Source organism: Oncorhynchus clarkii, chromosome 14 (assembly GCF_045791955.1).
Source record: "Oncorhynchus clarkii lewisi isolate Uvic-CL-2024 chromosome 14, UVic_Ocla_1.0, whole genome shotgun sequence".
Taxonomy (NCBI): Eukaryota; Metazoa; Chordata; class Actinopteri; order Salmoniformes; family Salmonidae; genus Oncorhynchus; species Oncorhynchus clarkii.
In genome coordinates this window covers 29617269-29637679 of record NC_092160.1, presented here as the reverse complement: position 1 = coordinate 29637679, position 20411 = coordinate 29617269, and the positions used below count along the sequence as shown (strand labels likewise).

Genomic DNA, 20411 nt, shown 5'->3' with positions numbered 1-20411 from the left:
GATCTGACATGTGACAGCAATGCCTGGGCAGAGGAACGTGCCCAATGTCTGGGAATGGGGAAGGAAATTAGTGTAACACACATCAGTAAATGTCTGGGAGGGAGAAATGATATTAGTGGGACACACCCATCAGTAAATGTCTGGGAGGGAGGAATGATATTAGTGGGACACACCCATCAGTAACTGTCTGGGAGGGAGGAATGATATTAGTGGGACACACCCTTCAGTAACTGTCTGGGAGGGAGGAATGATATTAGTGGGACACACCCATCAGTAAATGTCTGGGACGGAGGAATGATATTAGTGGGATACACCCTTCAGTAACTGTCTGGGAGGGAGAAATGATATTAGTGGGACACACCCTTCAGTAACTGTCTGGGAGGGAGGAATGATATTAGTGGGACACACCCATCAGTAAATGTCTAGGAGGAAGGAATGATATTAGTGGGACACACCCATCAGTAAATGTCTGGGAGGGAGGAATGATATAAGTGGGACACACCCTTCAGTAAATGTCGGGGGAGGAGATTAGTGTAACACGAAGTAGTAAACACCATCAAGGGGTGCATGTCAATAGTCTAAAGTGGATTCCTCCCTATCTCTCCATCAATACTCCAATGAGGGGAAGGACACAGTTACTCGTCCTGAAAGAAGATTGTGTTGAAAACGTTGCTGTATCACAAACAAATCACATGTGGGACCAAACAGCAAGCAGTGAACAGACATGCATCGTCTTTACCAGAAATGCAGATAGCCATCAGATATCGTAAAACAGCATTTTTAATAATGGCCCTGGGGACCACAAGGGGTGCAAATGTTTGTTTTTGCCCTAGCACTATGACCTCACCAGCCACCCTGATCTCAAGACAGCTACTAGCACTATGACCTCACCAGCCACCCTGATCTCAAGACAGCTACTAGCACTATGACCTCACCAGCCACCCTGATCTCAAGACAGCTACTAGCACTATGGCCTCATGCACTGAGACACAGAACACAACAAGCTGCACAGTTTAGTAACAATGTGACTGACAGTACTGCCACTACAGTACACACACCTAACACAACGTCACACTGATACACCATGCCCTGTACTCTACTATACCTTCATGGGATAGCCTGTTACCCATGTCTTATAAATATACCTACAGCAGCAGTATCTGTCTGAACGAGACAGTTACTGCTCTCTGTCTTCTCATGTCAGTGACCTACTAGCCTCAGCTCCAGGCTGTGGGTACAGACGGCAGAGTGAAGTGGAACCAACCTGGGAAGAGAGGGCAGCGTTTGAGGAGCGGAGAGCAGCAGGAGGACGAGGAGGCCTGGAGAGGAGGGCAACAGCACCATGCCATGTGTACCGGCAGCTTACAGCTCCTAGAAATCAATGATACCAACTGCTCTCAGCTACTAGGCTTTCAGATTGACTGTCTGGCGGTCTGGCAGTCTGGCGGTCTGGCAGTCTGGCTCTGTCTATTTTTCTCAGAGGCAGCACTGACTTTCACTCTCTCTAGTTCTGAGCTATCTCTCCCTCTCTCCCTCTCCCTTCTTCCTGTATCTATATCACCTAGTCTATTCTCTATTACAATTCTCTCTCTCATTCTCTCTCATTCTCTCTCTGGAAATGCATCTCTCCCGTCTGCCCCCCACCCACCCACCCCTCTCTCTCTCTCTCTCTCTCTCTCTCTCTCTCTCTCTCTCTCTCTCTCTCTCTCTCTCTCCCTCTCTCTCTTTCTCTCTCTCTCTCTGTCACTCTCTCTCTCTCTCTCTCTCTCTCTCTCTCTCTCTCTCTCTGTCTAGCTGCTGCCCAGTCTATGAACACAAAACACTCTCTTCTGATGGCATGTGTGTTGGCTGGTCAGTGAGAGAGAGAGTGTGTGTATGGTCACTGAGTGTGTGTGTGTTTGTGTGTATGTCACTGAGTGTGTGTTTGTGTGTATGGTCACTGAGTGTGCGTGTGTGTGTTTGTGTTTATGGTCACTGAGTGTGTGTGTGTGTGTTTGTGTGTATGGTCACTGAGTGTGTGTGTGTGTGTGTTTGTGTGTGTGTGTGTGGTTGTGTGTATGATCACTGAGTGTGTGTGTGTTTGCGTGTGACTCCGTACTGTAGGTCTCTCGGGATAAGAGTGTCTGCTAAATGACTCCTTACTGTAGGTCTCTCTGAATAAGAGTGTCTGCTAAATGACTCCTTACTGTAGGTCTCTCTGGATAAGAGTGTCTGCTAAATAACTCCTTACTGTAGGTCTCTCTGGATAAGAGTGTCTGCTAAATAACTCCTTACTGTAGGTCTCTCTGGATAAGAGTGTCTGCTAAATGACTCCGTACTGTAGGTCTCTCGGGATAAGAGTGTCTGCTAAATAACTCCTTACTGTAGGTCTCTCTGGATAAGAGTGTCTGCTAAATGACTCCTTACTGTAGGTCTCTCTGGATAAGAGTGTCTGCTAAATGACTCCTTACTGTAGGTCTCTCTGGATAAGAGTGTCTGCTAAATAACTCCTTACTGTAGGTCTCTCTGGATAAGAGTGTCTGCTAAATGACTCCTTACTGTAGGTCTCTCTGGATAAGAGTGTCTGCTAAATGACTCCTTACTGTAGGTCTCTCTGGATAAGAGTGTCTTCTAAATGACTAAAATGTAAGTATTGAAACATCATGTTGTAGCACTACTGAATCAAGAGTTGTGCAACACCTTGCCAGAAACAGGAAGCATTGTCAAACAGTTTGAAAACATTTTATGGTGTTTTGAGTCCTGTTAAGTGCAGAATTAGATCCCTTCTTCTGGATTTTCCAAATGCTTTAAATGGGATTCCCTGCTCTTGTTGTTTATTCCCTGCTCTTATTGTTTATTCCCTCCTCTTGTTTTTTATTCCCTGCTCTTGTTGTTTATTCCCTGCTCTTATTGTTTATTCCCTCCTCTTATTGTTTATTCCCTCCTCTTATTGTTTATTCCCTCCTCTTATTGCTTATTCCCTCCTCTTATTGTTTATTCCCTCCTCTTGTTGTTTATTCCCTCCTCTTGTTTTTTATTCCCTGCTCTTGTTGTTTATTCCCTGCTCTTATTGTTTATTCCCTCCTCTTATTGTTTATTCCTTCCTCTTATTGTTTATTCCCTCCTCTTATTGCTTATTCCCTCCTCTTATTGTTTATTCCCTCCTCTTATTGTTTATTCCCTGCTCTTATTGTTTATTCCCTGTTCTTATTGTTTATTCCCTGTTCATATTGTTTATTCCCTCCTCTTATTGTTTATTCCCTCCTCTTATTGTTTATTCCCTCCTCTAATTGTTTATTCCCTGTTCATATTGTTTATTCCCTCCTCTTATTGTTTATTCCCTCCTCTTGTTTTTTATTCCCTGCTCTTGTTGTTTATTCCCTGCTCTTATTGTTTATTCCCTCCTCTTATTGTTTATTCCCTCCTCTTATTGTTTATTCCCTCCTCTTATTGCTTATTCCCTCCTCTTATTGTTTATTCCCTCCTCTTATTGTTTATTCCCTGCTCTTATTGTTTATTCCCTGTTCTTATTGTTTATTCCCTGTTCATATTGTTTATTCCCTCCTCTTATTGTTTATTCCCTGCTCTTATTGTTTATTCCCTGTTCTTATTGTTTATTCCCTGTTCATATTGTTTATTCCCTGCTCTTGTTGTTTATTCCCTGCTCTTATTGTTTATTCCCTCCTCTTATTGTTTATTCCCTCCTCTTGTTTTTTATTCCCTGCTCTTGTTGTTTATTCCCTGCTCTTATTGTTTATTCCCTCCTCTTATTGTTTATTCCCTCCTCTTATTGTTTATTCCCTCCTCTTATTGATTATTCCCTCCTCTTATTGTTTATTCCCTCCTCTTATTGTTTATTCCCTGCTCTTATTGTTTATTCCCTGTTCTTATTGTTTATTCCCTGTTCATATTGTTTATTCCCTCCTCTTATTGTTTATTCCCTCCTCTTATTGTTTATTCCCTCCTCTAATTGTTTATTCCCTGTTCATATTGTTTATTCCCTCCTCTTATTGTTTATTCCCTGCTCTTATTGTTTATTCCCTGCTCTTATTGTTTATTCCCTCCTCTTATTGTTTATTCCCTCCTCGTACTGTTTATTCCCTGCTCTTATTGTTTATTCCCTGCTCTTATTGTTTATTCTCTGCTCTTATTGTTTATTCCCTGTTCTTATTGTTTATTCCCTGTTCATATTGTTTATTCCCTCCTCTTATTGTTTATTCCCTCCTCTTATTGTTTATTACCTCCTCTTGTTGTTTATTCCCTCCTCTTATTGTTTATTCCCTGCTCTTATTGTTTATTCCCTGCTCTTATTGTTTATTCCCTGTTCATATTGTTTATTCCCTCCTCTTATTGTTTATTCCCTCCTCTTATTGTTTATTCCCTCCTCTTGTTGTTTATTCCCTCCTCTTATTGTTTATTCCCTGCTCTTGTTGTTTATTCCCTGCTCTTATTGTTTATTCCCTCCTCTTGTTTTTTATTCCCTGCTCTTGTTGTTTATTCCCTGCTCTTATTGTTTATTCCCTCCTCTTATTGTTTATTCCCTCCTCTTATTGTTTATTCCCTCCTCTTATTGCTTATTCCCTCCTCTTATTGTTTATTCCCTCCTCTTGTTGTTTATTCCCTCCTCTTGTTTTTTATTCCCTGCTCTTGTTGTTTATTCCCTGCTCTTATTGTTTATTCCCTCCTCTTATTGTTTATTCCCTCCTCTTATTGTTTATTCCCTCCTCTTATTGCTTATTCCCTCCTCTTATTGTTTATTCCCTCCTCTTATTGTTTATTCCCTGCTCTTATTGTTTATTCCCTGTTCTTATTGTTTATTCCCTGTTCATATTGTTTATTCCCTCCTCTTATTGTTTATTCCCTCCTCTTATTGTTTATTCCCTCCTCTAATTGTTTATTCCCTGTTCATATTGTTTATTCCCTCCTCTTATTGTTTATTCCCTCCTCTTGTTTTTTATTCCCTGCTCTTGTTGTTTATTCCCTGCTCTTATTGTTTATTCCCTCCTCTTATTGTTTATTCCCTCCTCTTATTGTTTATTCCCTCCTCTTATTGCTTATTCCCTCCTCTTATTGTTTATTCCCTCCTCTTATTGTTTATTCCCTGCTCTTATTGTTTATTCCCTGTTCTTATTGTTTATTCCCTGTTCATATTGTTTATTCCCTCCTCTTATTGTTTATTCCCTGCTCTTATTGTTTATTCCCTGTTCTTATTGTTTATTCCCTGTTCATATTGTTTATTCCCTGCTCTTGTTGTTTATTCCCTGCTCTTATTGTTTATTCCCTCCTCTTATTGTTTATTCCCTCCTCTTGTTTTTTATTCCCTGCTCTTGTTGTTTATTCCCTGCTCTTATTGTTTATTCCCTCCTCTTATTGTTTATTCCCTCCTCTTATTGTTTATTCCCTCCTCTTATTGCTTATTCCCTCCTCTTATTGTTTATTCCCTCCTCTTATTGTTTATTCCCTGCTCTTATTGTTTATTCCCTGTTCTTATTGTTTATTCCCTGTTCATATTGTTTATTCCCTCCTCTTATTGTTTATTCCCTCCTCTTATTGTTTATTCCCTCCTCTAATTGTTTATTCCCTGTTCATATTGTTTATTCCCTCCTCTTATTGTTTATTCCCTGCTCTTATTGTTTATTCCCTGCTCTTATTGTTTATTCCCTCCTCTTATTGTTTATTCCCTCCTCGTACTGTTTATTCCCTGCTCTTATTGTTTATTCCCTGCTCTTATTGTTTATTCTCTGCTCTTATTGTTTATTCCCTGTTCTTATTGTTTATTCCCTGTTCATATTGTTTATTCCCTCCTCTTATTGTTTATTCCCTCCTCTTATTGTTTATTCCCTCCTCTTGTTGTTTATTCCCTGCTCTTATTGTTTATTCCCTCCTCTTATTGTTTATTCCCTCCTCTTGTTGTTTATTCCCTCCTCTTATTGTTTATTCCCTCCTCTTATTGTTTATTCCCTCCTCTTATTGTTTATTCCCTGCTCTTATTGTTTATTCCCTCCTCTTATTGTTTATTCCCTCCTCTTGTTGTTTATTCCCTGCTCTTATTGTTTATTCCCTCCTCTTATTGTTTATTCCCTCCTCTTGTTGTTTATTCCCTGCTCGTATTGTTTATTCCCTGCTCTTATTGTTTATTCCCTGCTCTTGTTGTTTATTCCCTCCTCTTGTTGTTTATTCCCTCCTCTTATTGTTTATTCCCTCCTCTTATTGTTTATTCCCTGCTCTTATTGTATATTCCCTCCTCTTATTGTTTATTCCCTCCTCTTATTGTTTATTCCCTGCTCTTATTGTTTATTCCCTCCTCTTGTTGTTTATTCCCTGCTCTCATTGTTTATTCCCTCCTCTTATTGTTTATTCCCTCCTCTTATTGTTTATTCCCTCCTCTTATTGTTTGTTCCCTCCTCTTATTGTTTATTCCCTCCTCTTATTGTTTATTCCCTGCTCTTATTGTTTATTCCCTGCTCTTATTGTTTATTCCCTGCTCTTGTTGTTTATTCCCTCCTCTTATTGTTTATTCCCTCCTCTTGTTGTTTATTCCCTGTTCTTATTGTTTATTCCCTGTTCTTATTGTTTATTCCCTCCTCTTGTTGTTTATTCCCTCCTCTTATTGCTTATTCCCTGCTCTTATTGTTTATTCCCTCCTCTTATTGTTTATTCCCTCCTCTTGTTGTTTATTCCCTGCTCTTATTGTTTATTCCCTGCTCTTATTGTTTATTCCCTCCTCTTATTGTTTATTCCCTCCTCTTATTGTTTATTCCCTGCTCTTATTGTTTATTCCCTCCTCTTGTTGTTTATTCCCTCCTCTTATTGTTTATTCCCTCCTCTTATTGTTTATTCCCTCCTCTTGTTGTTTATTCCCTCCTCTTGTTGTTTATTCCCTCCTCTTGTTGTTTATTCCCTCCTCTTATTGTTTATTCCCTCCTCTTGTTGTTTATTCCCTCCTCTTGTTGTTTATTCCCTCCTTTTGTTGTTTATTCCCTCCTCTTGTTGTTTATTCCCTCCTCTTGTTGTTTATTCCCTCCTCTTGTTGTTTATTCCCTCCTCTTGTTGTTTATTCCCTGCTCTTATTGTTTATTCCCTCCTCTTGTTGTTTATTCCCTCCTCTTGTTGTTTATTCCCTCCTCTTGTTGTTTATTCCCTCCTCTTGTTGTTTATTCCCTCCTCTTGTTGTTTATTCCCTCCTCTTGTTGTTTATTCCCTCCTCTTGTTGTTTATTCCCTCCTCTCATTGTTTATTCCCTCCTCTTGTTGTTTATTCCCTCCTCTTGTTGTTTATTCCCTGCTCTTATTGTTTATTCCCTCCTCTTATTGTTTATTCCCTCCTCTTATTGTTTAGTCCCTCCTCTTATTGTTTATTCCCTCCTCTTATTGTTTATTCCCTCCACTTATTGTTTATTCCCTGCTCTTATTGTTTATTCCCTCCTCTTATTGTTTATTCCCTGCTCTTATTGTTTATTCCCTCCTCTTATTGTTTATTCCCTGCTCTTATTGTTTATTCCCTCCTCTTGTTGTTTATTCCCTGTTCTTATTGTTTATTCCCTGCTCTTATTGTTTATTCCCTCCTCTTATTGTTTAGTCCCTCCTCTTATTGTTTATTCCCTGCTCTTATTGTTTATTCCCTGCTCTTATTGTTTATTCCCTCCTCTTATTGTTTATTCCCTCCTCTTATTGTTTATTCCCTGCTCTTATTGTTTATTCCCTGCTCTTATTGTTTAGTCCCTCCTCTTATTGTTTATTCTCTCCTCTTATTGTTTAGTCCCTCCTCTTATTGTTTATTCCCTCCTCTTATTGTTTATTCCCTGATCTTATTGTTTATTCCCTCCTCTTATTGTTTAGTCCCTCCTCTTATTGTTTATTCCCTCCTCTTATTGTTTAGTCCCTCCTCTTATTGTTAATTCCCTGCTCTTGTTGTTTATTCCCTGTTCATATTGTTTATTCCCTGCTCTTATATGGTGTGTTGATAAACTCAAGCCAGCATTATTAACTAAAAAGCAGGCCCTAATTTGCATTTAAAAAACAAACTCAAAACTACATCTAGCAAAAAGAAAACTGATCAATGAATGCTTGCCTTGGACTATTAGCATGGCAGCCATTAGCGGCAGAAATTCTACACAAAACCAGTGGTGGAAAAAGTACCCAATTGTCATACTTGTATAAAAGTACCTTAATAGAAAGTTACTCAAGTAAAAGTGAAAGTCACCCAGTAAAATACTACTTGAGTAAAAGTCTAAAAGTATTTGGTTTAAGTATAATATAAGAATAAAAGGTATAAAATGTTCATTTAATTTCTAAAATATACTTAAGAATCAAAAGTAGAAGTAAAAGTATAAATAATTTCAAATTCCTTATATGAAGCAAAGTGGACGGCACCATGTTCTTGTTTTTATTTACGGATAGTCAGGGGACAAGTCCAACACTCAGACATTATTTACGGATAGTCAGGGGACAAGTCCAACACTCAGACATTATTTACAGATAGTCAGGGGACAAGTCCAACACTCAGACATTATTTACGGATAGTCAGGGGACAAGTCCAACACTCAGACATTATTTACGGATAGTCAGGGGACAAGTCCAACACTCAGACATTATTTACGGATAGTCAGGGGACAAGTCCAACACTCAGACATTATTTACAGATAGTCAGGGGACAAGTCCAACACTCAGACATTATTTACGGATAGCCAGGCGACAAGTCCAACACTCAGACATTATTTACAGATAGTCAGGGGACAAGTCCAACACTCAGACATTATTTACAGATAGTCAGGGGACAAGTCCAACACTCAGACATTATTTACAGATAGTCAGGGGACAAGTCCAACACTCAGACATTATTTACGGATAGTCAGGGGACAAGTCCAACACTCAGACATTATTTACGGATAGTCAGGGGACAAGTCCAACACTCAGACATTATTTACAGATAGTCAGGGGACAAGTCCAACACTCAGACATTATTTACGGATAGTCAGGGGACAAGTCCAACACTCAGACATTATTTACAGATAGTCAGGGGACAAGTCCAACACTCAGACATTATTTACGGATAGTCAGGGAACAAGTCCAACACTCAGACATTATTTACAGATAGTCAGGGGACAAGTCCAACACTCAGACATTATTTACAGATAGTCAGGGGACAAGTCCAACACTCAGACATTATTTACAGATAGTCAGGGGACAAGTCCAACACTCAGACATTATTTACAGATAGTCAGGGGACAAGTCCAACACTCAGACATTATTTACAGATAGTCAGGGGACAAGTCCAACACTCAGACATTATTTACAAATAGTCAGGGGACAAGTCCAACACTCAGACATTATTTACGGATAGTCAGGGGACAAGTCCAACACTCAGACATTATTTACAGATAGTCAGGGGGCAAGTCCAACACTCAGACATTATTTACGGATAGTCAGGGGACAAGTCCAACACTCAGACATTATTTACGGATAGTCAGGGGACAAGTCCAACACTCAGACATTATTTACAGATAGTCAGGGGACAAGTCCAACACTCAGACATGATTTACAGATAGTCAGGGGACAAGTCCAACACTCAGACATTATTTACGGATAGTCAGGGGACAAGTCCAACACTCAGACATTATTTACAGATAGTCAGAGGACAAGTCCAACACTCAGACATTATTCACGGATAGTCAGGGGACAAGTCCAACACTCAGACATTATTTACGGATAGTCAGGGGACAAGTCCAACACTCAGACATTATTTACAGATAGTCAGGGGACAAGTCCAACACTCAGACATTATTTACAGATAGTCAGGGGACAAGTCCAACACTCAGACATTATTTACGGATAGTCAGGGGACAAGTCCAACACTCAGACATTATTTACGGATAGTCAGTGAACAAGTCCAACACTCAGACATTATTTACAGATAGTCAGGGAACAAGTCCAACACTCAGACATTATTTACAGATAGTCAGGGGACAAGTCCAACACTCAGACATTATTTACGGATAGTCAGGGGACAAGTCCAACACTCAGACATTATTTACAGATAGTCAGGGGACAAGTCCAACACTCAGACATTATTTACAGATAGTCAGGGGACAAGTCCAACACTCAGACATTATTTACAGATAGTCAGGGGACAAGTCCAACACTCAGACATTATTTACGGATAGTCAGGGGACAAGTCCAACACTCAGACATTATTTACAGATAGTCAGGGGACAAGTCCAACACTCAGACATTATTTACAGATAGTCAGAGGACAAGTCCAACACTCAGACATTATTCACGGATAGTCAGGGGACAAGTCCAACACTCAGACATTATTTACGGATAGTCAGGGGACAAGTCCAACACTCAGACATTCTTTACAAAAGATGCATTTGTGTTTAGTGAGTCCGCCAGGCCAGAGGCAGTAGGGATGACCACGTCTTCTCCTGATAAGTGTGTGAATTTTACAATTTTCTTGTTCCGCTAAGCATTCAAAATGTATCGAGTACTTTGGGTTGTCAGGGACAATGTATGGAGTAAAAAGCACAATATTTTCTTTAGGAATGTAGTGAAGTATAAGTAAAAGTTGTCAAAAATATATATAGTAAAGTAAAGTACAGATACCCCAAAATCAACTCAAGTAGTACTTTAAAGTACTTTACACCACTGCAAAAAAACACATGTTCTTGTTAAGTTAATTCCTTTTCTGTCTCACCTGTCTGAGTTCATGAAGGACCAATACAGAGGCGAGGCGCCCGCAAACGCTCCTGTTTTTACACTTGACCACAGAGTGATCTATAGGGCACTCAGCCACGAACACTCCTGTTTTTACACTTGACCACAGAGTGATCTATAGGGCAGTCAGCCACGAACACTCCTGTTTTTACACTTGACCACAGAGTGATCTATAGGGCAGTCAGCCACGAACACTCCTGTTTTTACACTTGACCATAGAGTGATCTATAGGGCACTCAGCCACGAACACTCCTGTTTTTACACTTGACCAGAGAGTGATCTATAGGGCACTCAGCCACGAACACTCCTGTTTTTACACTTGACCACAGAGTGATCTATAGGGCACTCAGCCACAAACACTCCTGTTTTTACACTTGACCACAGAGTGATCTATAGGGCAGTCAGCCACGAACACTCCTGTTTTTACACTTGACCACAGAGTGATCTATAGGGCAGTCAGCCACAAACACTCCTGTTTTTACACTTGACCAGAGAGTGATCTATAGGGCAGTCAGCCACGAACACTCCTGTTTTTACACTTGACCACAGAGTGATCTATAGGGCAGTCAGCCACGAACACTCCTGTTTTTACACTTGACCATAGAGTGATCTATAGGGCAGTCAGCCACAAACACTCCTGTTTTTACACTTGACCACAGAGTGATCTATAGGGCAGTCAGCCACGAACACTCCTGTTTTTACACTTGACCACAGAGTGATCTATAGGGCACTCAGCCACGAACGCTCCTGTTTTTACACTTGACCACAGAGTGATCTATAGGGCCCTCAGCCACGAACGCTCCTGTTTTTACACTTGACCATAGAGTGATCTATAGGGCAGTCAGCCACGAACACTCCTGTTTTTACACTTGACCACAGAGTGATCTATAGGGCACTCAGCCACGAACACTCCTGTTTTTACACTTGACCACAGAGTGATCTATAGGGCACTCAGCCACGAACGCTCCTGTTTTTACACTTGACCATAGAGTGATCTATAGGGCAGTCAGCCACGAACACTCCTGTTTTTACACTTGACCACAGAGTGATCTATAGGGCACTCAGCCACGAACACTCCTGTTTTTACACTTGACCACAGAGTGATCTATAGGGCACTCAGCCACAAACACTCCTGTTTTTACACTTGACCACAGAGTGATCTATAGGGCAGTCAGCCACGAACACTCCTGTTTTTACACTTGACCACAGAGTGATCTATAGGGCAGTCAGCCACAAACACTCCTGTTTTTACACTTGACCAGAGAGTGATCTATAGGGCAGTCAGCCACGAACACTCCTGTTTTTACACTTGACCACAGAGTGATCTATAGGGCAGTCAGCCACGAACACTCCTGTTTTTACACTTGACCATAGAGTGATCTATAGGGCAGTCAGCCACAAACACTCCTGTTTTTACACTTGACCACAGAGTGATCTATAGGGCAGTCAGCCACGAACACTCCTGTTTTTACACTTGACCACAGAGTGATCTATAGGGCACTCAGCCACGAACGCTCCTGTTTTTACACTTGACCACAGAGTGATCTATAGGGCCCTCAGCCACGAACGCCCAGTACGGCAGCACAATTTTTAAAGTTCACTTTTGGTATTTAATCTAAACGGTTGTCTTCGGACAAATGGGATTCACAAGTTCTGCACGTGGAGATATGGTTGAGTGGGTAACATTCCAAACTAATTTGCTATCTTAATGTCCCACAAGTCAGGGGTTCAAATTACAGCTTGTCCCACTTTCACTCCTTCTCTTTGTCCTCATGTTTCCAATCCGTGTAAATAAAGCATTGGAGATATAATGGTGGAATTCCACACAGAAAAAGCTGGAATTCCTATTCAGACTTGAGATCAGTTGACTTAACATGGACTTATGTCAAAGAATGTTCATATTTTATTGACTCAAGTCTATGTTCAGTCTATATATCTCGAGTCTGAATAGGGCACCATGTGCTCAGTGTAACAAGAGTGGTTCAACACAACAGTTAAGACTGAAGACTGGCTGAGTCAGTGTTTTAACAAGCAGGAGACCCAGGTACAAATCCATGTTGTACATGTTACAAAACCCTAACATTTTGAATGTAACATCATTTATGATCTCACAATGAGCCTGGCAACTGTTGTAGTAATGAGTAGTAATAGTGAGTGCTATGTAATGAGTGGTAGTATTGAGTAGTAATAGTGAGTGCTATGTAATGAGTGGTAGTAATGAGTGCTATGTAATGAGTGGTAGTAATGAGTAGTATTAGTGAGTGCTATGTAATGAGTGGCAGTAATGAGTAGAAAATAGTGAGTGCTATGTAATGAGTGGTAGTAATGAGTAGTAATAGTGAGTGCTATGTAATGAGTCGTAGTAATGAGTAGTAATAGTGAGTGCTATGTAATGAGTGGTAGTAATGAGTAGTAATAGTGAGTGCTATGTAATGAGTGGTAGTAATGAGTATTAATAGTGAGTGCTATGTAATGAGTGGTAGTAATGAGTAGTAATAGTGAGTGCTATGTAATGAGTGGTAGTAATGAGTACTATGTAATGAGTAGTAATAGTGAGTACTATGTAACGAGTGGTAGTAATGAGTAGTAATAGTGAGTACTATGTAATGAGTGGTAGTAATGAGTAGTAATAGTGAGTGCTATGTAATGAGTGGTAGTAATGAGTAGTAATAGTGAGTGCTATGTAATGAGTGGTAGTAATGAGTAGTAATAGTGAGTGCTATGTAATGAGTGGTAGTAATGAGTAGTAATAGTGAGTACTATGTAATGAGTGGTAGTAATGAGTGCTATGTAATGAGTGGTAGTATTGAGTAGTAATAGTGAGTGCTATGTAATGAGTGGTAGTAATGAGTAGTAATAGTGAGTGCTATGTAATGAGTGGTAGTAATGAGTAGTAATAGTGAGTACTATGTAATGAGTGGTAGTAATGAGTAGTAATAGTGAGTGCTATGTAATGAGTGGTAGTAATGAGTAGTAATAGTGAGTACTATGTAATGAGTGGTAGTAATGAGTACTATGTAATGAGTGGTAGTAATGAGTACTATGTAATGAGTGGTAGTAATGAGTGCTATGTAATGAGTAGTAATAGTGAGTACTATGTAATGAGTGGTAGTAATGAGTAGTAATAGTGAGTACTATGTAATGCGTGGTAGTAATGAGTAGTAGTAGTGAGTACTATGTAATGAGTGGTAGTAATGAGTAGTAATAGTGAGTACTATGTAATGAGTGGTAGTAATGAGTGCTATGTAATGAGTGGTAGTAATGAGTAGTAATAGTGAGTACTATGTAATGAGTGGTAGTAATGAGTAGTAATAGTGAGTACTATGTAATGAGTGGTAGTTATGAGTAGTAATAGTGAGTACTATGTAATGAGTAGTAATAGTGAGTACTATGTAATGAGTGGTAGTAATGAGTACTATGTAATGAGTGGTAGTAATGAGTAGTAATAGTGCGTACTATGTAATGAGTAGTAATAGTGAGTACTAGGTAATGAGTGGTAGTAATGAGTAGTAATAGTGAGTACTATGTAATGAGTGGTAGTAATGAGTGCTATGTAATGAGTAGTAATAGTGAGTACTATGTAATGAGTGGTAGTAATGAGTAGTAATAGTGAGTACAATGTAATGAGTATTATGTAATGAGTACTATGTAATGAGTGGTAGTAATGAGTAGTAATAGTGAGTACTATGTAATGAGTACTATGTAATGAGTAGTAATAGTGAGTACTATGCAATGAGTGGTAGTAATGAGTACTATGTAATGAGTGGTAGTAATGAGTGCTATGTAATGAGTGGTAGTAATGAGTGGTAATAGTGAGTACTATGTAATGAGTAGTAATAGTGAGTACTATGTAATGAGTGGTAGTAATGAGTAGTAATAGTGAGTACTATGTAATGAGTACTATGTAATGAGTACTATGTAATGAGTGGTAGTAATGAGTAGTAATAGTGAGTACTATGTAATGAGTACTATGTAATGAGTAGTAATAGTGAGTACTATGTAATGAGTGGTAGTAGTGAGTACTATGTAATGAGTAGTAATGAGTACTATGTAATGAGTGGTAGTAATGAGTAGTAATAGTGAGTACTATGTAATGAGTGGTAGTAATGAGTAGTAATGGTGAGTGCTATGTAATGAGTAGTAATAGTGAGTACTATGTAATGAGTGGTAGTAGTGAGTACTATGTAATGAGTAGTAATAGTGAGTGCTATGTAATGAGTGGTATTAATGAGTAGTAATAGTGAGTACTATGTAATGAGTGGTAGTAATGAGTAGTAATGGTGAGTGCTATGTAATGAGTGGTAGTAATGAGTAGTAGTAGTGAGTACTATGCAATGAGTGGTAGTAATGAGTAGTAATAGTGAGTACTATGTAATGAGTGGTAGTAATGAGTGCTATGTAATGAGTGGTAGTAATGAGTAGTAATAGTGAGTACTATGTAATGAGTGGTAATAGTGAGTCCTAGGTAATGAGTGGTAGTAATGAGTAGTAATAGTGAGTACTATGTAATGAGTGGTAGTAATGAGTGCTATGTAATGAGTAGTAATAGTGAGTACTATGTAATGAGTAGTAATAGTGAGTACTATGTAATGAGTGGTAGTAATGAGTAGTAATAGTGAGTACTATCTAATGAGTACTATGTAATGAGTACTATGTAATGAGTGGTAGTAATGAGTAGTAATAGTGAGTACCATGTAATGAGTACTATGTAATGAGTAGTAATAGTGAGTACTATGCAATGAGTGGTAGTAATGAGTACTATGTAATGAGTGGTAGTAATGAGTGCTATGTAATGAGTGGTAGTAATGAGTAGTAATAGTGAGTACTATGTAATGAGTAGTAATAGTGAGTACTATGTAATGAGTGGTAGTAATGAGTGCTATGTAATGAGTGGTAGTAATGAGTAGTAATAGTGAGTACTATGTAATGAATGGTAGTAATGAGTACTATGTAATGAGTGGTAGTAATGAGTACTATGTAATGAGTGGTAGTAATGAGTAGTAATAGTGAGTACAATGTAATGAGTGGTAGTAATGAGTACTATGTAATGAGTGGTAGTAATGAGTACTATGTAATGAGTGGTAGTAATGAGTACTATGTAATGAGTGGTAGTAATGAGTACTATGTAATGAGTGGTAGTAATGAGTACTATTTAATGAGTGGTAGTAATGAGTACTATTGCCTATCCTAGGGAAAGTATTGCATTCCCAGTGTCCTCTTTAGACATATTTCAGAAAAGTTGGACAAATATGACAGCTCTGTCTATTAATCTCAATACATTTATAAAATGTGTCACTTGAAATGAATGTATCAAAATATTATTGTAATTTGATGCTGACTTTTACATTTCCTGAAACCCCAGAAAGGTGTTTTCACAACTCTGTCTTGAAATCACCCGTATTACCAGAGTGTACCTTGAGATTAATTGAAATGTCTGCCACAGTAGTGTTTCAGAGTACTTTCATTCTGTTTTAAAAGACATTCTACTGTATCTATCAAAACACATTGGGTTCACATTCAAACAGATCTTAGCTTAGGTGAGCTACTTCTCATGGTTTCAGTAGACAATCAGGTGTTCAAATCAAATCAAATGTTATTGGTCACATACACATATTTAGCAGATGTTATTGGTCACATACTCGTGTTTAGCAGATGTTATTGGTCACATACACATATTTCGCAGATGTTATTAGTCACATACTCGTGTTTAGCAGATGTTATTGGTCACATACTCGTGTTTAGCAGATGTTATTGGTCACATACACATATTTAGCAGATGTTATTGTGGGTGTAGCAAAATGCTTGTGTTCCTAGCTCCAACAGTGCAGCAGTATCTAACTAAATGCTTGTGTTCCTAGCTCCAACAGTGCAGCAGTATCTAACTAAATGCTTGTGTTCCTAGCTCCAACAGTGCAGCAGTATCTAACTAAATGCTTGTGTTCCTAGCTCCAACAGTGCAGCAGTATCTAACTAAATGCTTGTGTTCCTAGCTCCAACAGTGCAGCAGTATCTAACTAAATGCTTGTGTTCCCAGCTCCAACAGTGCAGCAGTATCTAACTAAATGCTTGTGTTCCTAGCTCCAACAGTGCAGCAGTATCTAACTAAATGCTTGTGTTCCCAGCTCCAACAGTGCAGCAGTATCTAACTAAATGCTTGTGTTCCTAGCTCCAACAGTGCAGCAGTATCTAACTAAATGCTTGTGTTCCTAGCTCCAACAGTGCAGCAGTACCTAACTAAATGCTTGTGTTCCTAGCTCCAACAGTGCAGCAGTATCTAACTAAATGCTTGTGTTCCTAGCTCCAACAGTGCAGCAGTATCTAACTAAATGCTTGTGTTCCTAGCTCCAACAGTGCAGCAGTACCTAACTAAATGCTTGTGTTCCTAGCTCCAACAGTGCAGCAGTATCTAACTAAATGCTTGTGTTCCTAGCTCCAACAGTGCAGCAGTATCTAACTAAATGCTTGTGTTCCTAGCTCCAACAGTGCAGCAGTACCTAACTAAATGCTTGTGTTCCCAGCTCCAACAGTGCAGCAGTATCTAACTAAATGCTTGTGTTCCTAGCTCCAACCGTGCAGCAGTATCTAACTAAATGCTTGTGTTCCTAGCTCCAACAGTGCAGCAGTATCTAACTAAATGCTTGTGTTCCTAGCTCCAACAGTGCAGCAGTATCTAACTAAATGCTTGTGTTCCTAGCTCCAACAGTGCAGCAGTATCTAACTAAATGCTTGTGTTCCTAGCTCCAACAGTGCAGCAGTATCTAACTAAATGCTTGTGTTCCTAGCTCCAACAGTGCAGCAGTATCTAACTAAATGCTTGTGTTCCTAGCTCCAACAGTGCAGCAGTATCTAACTAAATGCTTGTGTTCCTAGCTCCAACAGTGCAGCAGTATCTAACTAAATGCTTGTGTTTCTAGCTCCAACAGTGCAGCAGTATCTAACTAAATGCTTGTGTTCCTAGCTCCAACAGTGCAGCAGTATCTAACTAAATGCTTGTGTTCCCAGCTCCAACAGTGCAGCAGTATCTAACTAAATGCTTGTGTTCCTAGCTCCAACCGTGCAGCAGTATCTAACTAAATGCTTGTGTTCCTAGCTCCAACAGTGCAGCAGTATCTAACTAAATGCTTGTGTTCCTAGCTCCAACAGTGCAGCAGTATCTAACTAAATGCTTGTGTTCCTAGCTCCAACAGTGCAGCAGTATCTAACTAAATGCTTGTGTTCCCAGCTCCAACAGTGCAGCAGTATCTAACTAAATGCTTGTGTTCCCAGCTCCAACAGTGCAGCAGTATCTAACTAAATGCTTGTGTTCCCAGCTCCAACAGTGCAGCAGTATCTAACTAAATGCTTGTGTTCCCAGCTCCAACAGTGCAGCAGTATCTAACTAAATGCTTGTGTTCCTAGCTCCAACAGTGCAGCAGTATCTAACTAAATGCTTGTGTTCCTAGCTCCAACAGTGCAGCAGTATCTAACTAAATGCTTGTGTTCCCAGCTCCAACAGTGCAGCAGTATCTAACTAAATGCTTGTGTTCCCAGCTCCAACAGTGCAGCAGTATCTAACTAAATGCTTGTGTTCCTAGCTCCAACAGTGCAGCAGTATCTAACTAAATGCTTGTGTTCCCGGCTCCAACAGTGCAGCAGTATCTAACTAAATGCTTGTGTTCCCAGCTCCAACAGTGCAGCAGTATCTAACTAAATGCTTGTGTTCCCAGCTCCAACAGTGCAGCAGTATCTAACTAAATGCTTGTGTTCCTAGCTCCAACAGTGCAGCAGTATCTAACTAAATGCTTGTGTTCCCAGCTCCAACAGTGCAGCAGTATCTAACTAAATGCTTGTGTTCCTAGCTCCAACAGTGCAGCAGTATCTAACTAAATGCTTGTGTTCCTAGCTCCAACAGTGCAGCAGTATCTAACTAAATGCTTGTGTTCCTAGCTCCAACAGTGCAGCAGTATCTAACTAAATGCTTGTGTTCCTAGCTCCAACAGTGCAGCAGTATCTAACTAAATGCTTGTGTTCCTAGCTCCAACAGTGCAGCAGTATCTAACTAAATGCTTGTGTTCCTAGCTCCAACAGTGCAGCAGTATCTAACTAAATGCTTGTGTTCCTAGCTCCAACAGTGCAGTAATATCTAACTAAATGCTTGTGTTCCTAGCTCCAACAGTGCAGCAGTATCTAACTAAATGCTTGTGTTCCTAGCTCCAACAGTGCAGCAGTATCTAACTAAATGCTTGTGTTCCTAGCTCCAACAGTGCAGTAATATCTAACTAAATGCTTGTGTTCCTAGCTCCAACAGTGCAGCAGTATCTAACTAAATGCTTGTGTTCCTAGCTCCAACAGTGCAGTAATATCTAACTAAATGCTTGTGTTCCTAGCTCCAACAGTGCAGCAGTACCTAACTAAATGCTTGTGTTCCTAGCTCCAACAGTGCAGCAGTATCTAACTAAATGCTTGTGTTCCTAGCTCCAACAGTGCAGCAGTATCTAACTAAATGCTTGTGTTCCCAGCTCCAACAGTGCAGCAGTATCTAACTAAATGCTTGTGTTCCTAGCTCCAACAGCACACTAGTATGTTTTGAGTCTTTCTATTTTAACAGAAACAAGCATTATAAACCCAACTCAAATAGCCACTTCTCTCTCCGTCTCTCTGTCATCCATTTTTTGTTCATGTTAAAGTGAAGAAAAGGAGGATGAGGATGGTACTTCTCTAGAAACTACACTGGTCAACGGGTGTGTCCCAAATGGCAACCTATATCCCTCTGTAGTGCACTACGTTTCACCACAGCCTTATGGGTCTTGGTCAAAAGAAGTGCACTTCATAGGGTACCACTTGGGATGAAACCCCGTGTCCTGATTGAATGGGAGGGATTATTGTGTGTCAGACAGCTGTAAACAGCCTGAAGGCGTGTCGGGTCAGAACCTCTTAGAGGAGAAACAGCACTGTTTCCAGACACTGACAGACATATTACAGATCAATCTAACAGAGCAGAATGAGTCCCAAATGGAACCCTATTCCCTATTTAGTTCACTACTTTTGACCAGAGCCCAATATGGTCAAAAATCCTATCAGAAGCCCTATCAGAAGCCCTATCAGAAGCCCTATCAAAAACCCTATCAGAAGCCCTATCAGAAGCCCTATCAAAAACCCTATCAGAAGCCCTATCAGAAGCCCTATCAGAAGCCCTATCAAAAATCCTATCAGAAGCCATATCAGAAGCCCTATCAGAAGCCCTATCAAAAATCCTATCAGAAGCCCTATCAGAAGCCCTATCAGAAGCCCTATCAAAAATCCTATCAGAAGCCCTATCAGAAGCCCTATCAGAAGAGCAAAACATGTGGAAATGACATGGGCAACAGTCTAACAGAGAATATATATCAATATCTTCATCATCACATCACAGACTGGATCATATTGGTTATATTAATGGAACAAATTAGTCATCTGATTCTAATGTAGCCTACTGTACCAGTCAAAAGTAGAATAATAGTGAAGACATCAAAATTATAAAATAACACATATGGAATCATGTAGTAATCAAAAAAAGAGATTGAAAAAAAAAGAGATTATTCAAAGTAGCCACAGGAAATAAGGAAACTGTATGGCTGTGGGGTAAGTGTGTGTGAAATGGATGTCAGTGAGGTACAGGGGTAACATGAGACAGACAGGGGGCTCTAAGTTTAGCTTAACCGCCTGGTACAACACACGCCTGTGTGGCCGAACTACTGT

General features: G+C 39.7%; 1 protein-coding gene across 3 annotated transcripts in view; it reads right to left on the bottom strand.

Annotated features, from left to right (window-relative positions):
* Positions 1-20411, bottom strand: part of LOC139366494 (SH3 domain and tetratricopeptide repeat-containing protein 2-like) — a 46502-nt gene that overhangs the window by 25299 nt on the left and 792 nt on the right. For 2 of the 3 annotated variants that reach the window (XR_011626771.1, XM_071104019.1), the window contains exon 2: positions 1106-1264. The exons of the other annotated variant lie outside the window; for it this stretch is intronic. Coding sequence is in view for 1 of the 2 variants with exons in the window: in XM_071104019.1 (XP_070960120.1) it covers positions 1106-1130 (25 nt within the window). In the remaining variant the exon portion in view is untranslated. The remainder of the gene's footprint in view (positions 1-1105; positions 1265-20411) is intronic. 3 annotated transcript variants of the gene reach the window in all.